Source organism: Pseudopipra pipra, chromosome W, assembly GCF_036250125.1.
Source record: "Pseudopipra pipra isolate bDixPip1 chromosome W, bDixPip1.hap1, whole genome shotgun sequence".
In the NCBI taxonomy this organism is placed as follows: Eukaryota; Metazoa; Chordata; class Aves; order Passeriformes; family Pipridae; genus Pseudopipra; species Pseudopipra pipra.
In genome coordinates this window covers 36,373,956-36,379,330 of record NC_087580.1, presented here as the reverse complement: position 1 = coordinate 36,379,330, position 5,375 = coordinate 36,373,956, and the positions used below count along the sequence as shown (strand labels likewise).

At 56.0% G+C, this 5,375-nt stretch overlaps 1 protein-coding gene across 1 annotated transcript; it reads right to left on the bottom strand.

Annotated features, from left to right (window-relative positions):
* Window positions 1-755: 755 nt before the first annotated feature.
* Window positions 756-1,715, bottom strand: LOC135405016 (olfactory receptor 14J1-like). Its single transcript, XM_064639737.1, has one exon. The coding sequence runs from the start codon at window positions 1,713-1,715 to the stop codon at window positions 756-758; it is 960 nt and encodes a 319-aa protein (XP_064495807.1).
* Window positions 1,716-5,375: the final 3,660 nt, after the last annotated feature.

Below are 5,375 nucleotides of genomic sequence, written 5' to 3'. Positions count from 1 at the left end.
TGGAGAGACCTTGTGCCTGCCCACGCTGGGCAGGAGCTGCCCCAGGATGGCAGCTCTGAAGCACTCACAGGATGTCCATGTGAACAGGAGGGGAAGACTGGATCTGAAAATGAAACCTGGAAAGGAGAGAGCAGGAGTGTCATGGTGACACTGCAGGAGAGTTCCATCCCTGGAGCAAGGTCACAGAAGAAGTGATCCAGTACATGCAGTGCCCTCAGAAGATCCCACAGCATCCTGGAGATGCTGTAGGGGAGCCCAGCTCTGCTTCACAAGTTCCCAGGGCCTGTCTCTGCCTGTGCTCCAAGGGCTTCCAGCCCACAGGACTGTGCTCAGAGAGCACACAGGCCTTACAGCGAGAAAGGGGCTCAGGAGGACAGTGTGGAAGTGGCAAGAGAGCAGCTCTGGAAAGACCAAGTACTGCTGATCCCTGGCATTGCTGCTGGGCTGGGATTATTGTCCCCTTCCTGTTTGCAAATACATCCTGTCCTGCAGTGTGCTGTCCTTTAGGAACATCAGAGCAGAAGAGTCTTGGACAAAGAAGACACTGCAGGGTCTTTTATTTTGTTTATATATTTAGAGAGAACAATTCATCATTTATACATCTCTGGGTCAAATTCCATGGGTAGACACTAAATTAGAAGGCAGATGCATAATAATATTTAATTGCAGAGAAAAATATTACAAGGATAACCCAATGACCTCCACGAAAAACCTGAGCAAGAAGGCTGGTCCATTAAGGAGTCCCATTCTGAATGCTATGCATCAGAACACAGGCGCTTTATTGCTCCTGAAAAGCATCCAGTCATCGTTTTCCTCAGGGCATCCTTGAGTTCCTGGTTCCTCAGACTGAAGATGAAGGGGTTCAGTGCTTGAGGCACCACAGAGTATAGAACTGACAGGGCCACATCAAGGGATGGGGAGGAGATGAAGGGGGGCTTGAGATTGGAAAATATGCCAGTGCTGACAAACAAGGAGACCACGACCAGGTGAGGGAGGCACGTGGAAAAGGCTTTGTGCCGTCCCTGCTGAGAGGGGATCCTCAGCACAGCCCTGAAGATCTGCACATAGGAGAACACAATGAAAATGAAACAACCAAACACTAAACAGGCAGTAACCCCAATGAGCCCAATTTCCCTGAGGTAGCCTGAGTGTGAGCAGGAGAGCTTGAGGATGTGTGGGATTTCACAGAAGAACTGGCCCAGGGCATTGCCCTGGCACAGGGGCAGGGAAAATGTACTGGCTGTGTGCAGCAGAGCATTGAGAAACGCAGTGGCCCAGGCAGCTGCTGCCATGTGGGCACAAGCTCTGCTGCCCAGGAGGGTCCCGTAGTGCAGGGGTTTGCAGATGGCAACGTAGCGGTCGTAGCACATGATGGTGAGGAGAAAATACTCTGCTAACATGAAGAACAGAAAGAAAAAGAGCTGTGCAGCACATCCCATGTAGGAAATGGTTGTGGTGTCCCAGAGGGAATTGTCCATAGCTTTGGGGACAGTGGTGCAGATGCAGCCCACGTCTGTGAGGGAGAGGTTGAGCAGGAGGAAGTACATGGGGGTGTGCAGGTGGTGGTCGCAGGCTACAGCGCTGAGGATGAGGCCGTTGGCCAGGAGGGCAGCCAGGGAGATGGCCAGGAAGAGCCAGAAGTGCAGGAGCTGCAGCTCCCGCCTGTCTGCAAATGCCAGGAGGAGGAACTGGGAAATGGAGCTGCTGTTGGACATTTGCTCCTTCCCCAGGGTATTTTGATCTGTTGAGGAGGAAAAGTCACTGCTGAGTTACACCAGGCTTCTGCAGCCTAACATTACCCGTCTCAGCCACCCCACTCTCAGGCTCTCTCTCTTCACTCAGACCTCCCTGCAGCTCCCTCCCCTGAGCTCTGGCCTTTGCTGGCTGAGGGGACCACTGGAATCAGTAACTCTATGATGGGCTCCCAAAGACTCCTTCTTGCTCTGCTCAGAGAGGGAACTTGGAATGCAGGGTGATCTCAAATTAAATGTACTCATGATACATCAAAGAGCTTCTCAGCTTTGCTGTTTGCAATTTGCCCAAATGAAGGACTGAGCTGAGGGAATTCTTTGTATTTGTTCACCCAGTTGCACCTGCCACAGTTAGGAGTGGTTGTGGAGGTCTGAAATCCCTGACATTTCTATGGCACTGCAGGTCAAGTCTTGTGGGTTCTGAGGGGCACGGAGACAGTCCCTTAGTGCAGAGAAAAGAGCTGCTCTGCCCATCAGTCCTGTGCTCAGCTGCCCTGTGCTGGCAGCTTGGAGCTGGAGGAGCATCACACTCAACTGTTCCCCTCCAAAGAAACTGCACAGAGATCCAGGAATCCATGTCCAAAGAACAGACTGACACACTCCTCACCTTTTCATCTCTCCCCTCCCGGACTCAGACACAAAACACTCATTGCAGCTGCCCAGAGCATTTGCATGGATTTAGCACTGAGGAGTTTTCTCCATGGGGATCCTCTGCAGCACAGAGATACTATGGCTGAGCTGTGCCCTTCTGGAGGGCATCTGCAGCCCTGCAGGACACCCAGGCAAACAGCTGAATCCCCTGAAGGTGCCTGGAGGGCACTTGGGCACTTGGCTCCCACAGACACATCCCCACAGCAGCACCCAAAGGGGTTGTGTCTGGACAGGAATCTGCCCCCCCCAAACACCACACTGGCTCAGAAAATCCACTGGTGAGAACAAGGAAAGCCCAGGCAGCAGGGGATGGCAGTGAAATGCCACAATAGTGCTGCCAAGGGAGGAGGGACACAGAGAGACAGCTGGAAATCAGGGCCCTGTCCTTGCCTGGGCTCTGGCTGCTGCAGGGCAATGCACAGCCCAGCCCCCGTGGGCCTGAGGGCACAGGCTCTGCTTAGGCTGGGAAAGGAGCCCAGGCAGGAGCTGCTCAGGGAAGGGGTCTGTGCCACAGGGACAGCAGGGAGGGGCCCACATCCCCCTGCCCAGCCCTTGTGGCAGCAGCTGCCTCTCCCTGCCTGCCTGTCTCTGGGTGAGGAGCTGTTCCTGCCAGCAGCCCCTGCCTGTGCCCAGCTCAGCTCCCTGCCAGTGCTGCCAGAGCCATCCCCAGCCCAGTGCCCAGGGGCAGCTCTGCCTGGGCAGGGGCTGCAGAGCAGATCCCAGACAGCCTGTGGTGGCTGGGAAGGGGGAGGTGTTCTGGGGGGATGTGCTTCCTGAGAAGGGCCCCTGGAAATGGAGGAGGTGGAGATGAAGCTGTGAGGAGCCCTGAGCCTGCAGCTGAAGGGCCCTGCCCAGCCCTGCCCAGCCCTGCCCTGCCCTGAGGGGTCACTCCTTCCACCCACCCCTTCTCCCTGCAGGGCCATGGCAGCTCCTTGGCCGGGCTGAGAGCTGCCCCTGGCAGGCAGCAGAGTCCCTGCCCCAGCACACAGAGCCCTGGGGGCAGGACCCTGCTCTGCACCACAGCCCTGGGCACCCCTGGCTGCACCCCCACCTTCCCACCCCACAGCCAGCCCTGCCACAGGGAACCTTCTGGCCCTGGGCCTCTGATGGGGCAGCAGCAAGTCCTGCTCTGCAGCAGCTTCTCCTGCTGCACCCCAGCAAATCCAGCAGAGCCATCCTGACAGCTCCTGCCACTGCTGCCATTTGGCAGCTGGCAGAGGCACTTGCAGGAACTCACCTGCACTGCTCTGCAGCCACAGCCTGACCATGGCAAAGGGCTGGCAAGGTTCCTGCCCTGAGCAGCTCTGCCCTGTCCTCCCACCCCAGGATCCCTTGAACCTCCTGCTCCCTTCTCCTCTCTGCCCTTGCTGCCTGCAGCTCCTGTCCTGCTCTGCCATATGGCCACTTCCCCTGCACTGTAGCAACTGGGAGAGTCCTGCTGAAAGATCCTGTAAGCTGTGGGATGTGGCAGCTTTAGGAGATCCCTCCAGGAAGGGAAGTTAAACTTTCCTACAGCCAGAGAATTCTTCCTTCAAATCCTGGGAAGGTTTCTCCCGTAGTAAGAGCTCAGTCACCTCCCAGCCCAGGCTGCCTCTCATCTCTCTGCCTTGCTTTTGTGCCCTGGGTGCTGCAGGCAGTGCCCTCAGCCCTGCTGGGCTGTGCAGAGGAGCTGCTCACCAGCAGAGCTGTCTCTTTGAAGCTCTTCTTGGTTGCCAGGAGCTCCCTGTGTGCCAGGAGCCCGGCCCAGCTCAGCAGCACAGCAACAGCCCCAGGCATTTCATGACCCTCAGGGGGATTGTTGTTGTTTACATGAGACTCAGTCCCTGAGAGGAAGTTCAAACAAGTTCTCAAGAAGTCAAAATGAGTTTGAAATACTGAAGTTTCTTGTACTGTTAATGGGTCCCACTGAAAGACATGACTGTGAAAGCATCCCCAGATTCCAGTTGGAGCAGAAAACTGCAGACAGTGATGACAAGGATGGACAAGCAAGGGAAAGGTGGCTCTGATGCTGAATAAACCTTGACATGTTTCTTTAATCCGAAGGGTCAAGCCCTGACCCCCAGCGCCTGGGAAGGCAGATCCTGTCCCTGCCTCATTCCACAGGGCTCTTCCTGGGCCACTGGGATGTGGGATGTGCAGTGCCAAGGGCAGGACCATGGGGTGGCACCTGCCAGGCTGCTGAGCAGGGACAAGGAGGCCATGAGGCCCCAGGGCTGCAAGGGCCACTCCCCTCCTCCTGGCATCAGGGGCACAGACAGCAGCCATGGCCAAAGGCCTGCAGAAGGTGACTCTGTCAGGGCCTTTCAGCTTCTCCCCATCCCTGTCTCCTCTCCAGCCCAGGCTGTCCTATGGTGTCCATGCCCTGCCCCTTTTCCTGCAGGCTGTCGTCATCCCCCCGGCTGCCCCACCTGGCTGGCACCTTCCTGCACTGACATCTCTGCGTCCTCCCTGGCTCTTCCTGCACACACAAAGCCTTGGGCTCATCCAGACTCCTTCTTTGTGACATATTGTACCACAACACTGACCTCAGAGGGAAATTTCTCACTTCTTGTCACCAGTCTAGGCCACCCCAGCTGCCCTTGGTGGCACTAGTTCTTTCTTAGGCTGTTTTCTGACAGGAAGAAAAGCTCCACCAGCTCTGACACCCCCCTTCCAGACCTCTCAGGCTACTCCTCTACTGTCCTCAGTCTTCGCACCTCTGACCCCTGAGTCCTCAGCCTCTATATACGGGTCATGTGCTTGAGGCCCCAAATTCCTTCCTGGGAGATCTCTGGGACCTCTCCAAGGTTTTGGAAGATGACAATAGAGTGCTCTTATCCCAGGAAACACAGAGGGACACTTTTTTCCAAGGGTTGTCTTGGCAGAATGAGGCACAATATCTTTACACTTTCTGGCACAAGGGAGCTCTGAGCTCTGGGTATGGAGGGAGGTCCAAGTGCCAACCACTGGAGTGGGAGCTACAAATCATCAGGG

What these genes read in the sequence shown, in the direction of transcription:
- LOC135405016 (XM_064639737.1), bottom strand. Translation starts at nt 1,715, where the DNA reads ATGTCCAACAGCAGCTCCATTTCCCAGTTCCTCCTCCTGGCATTTGCA.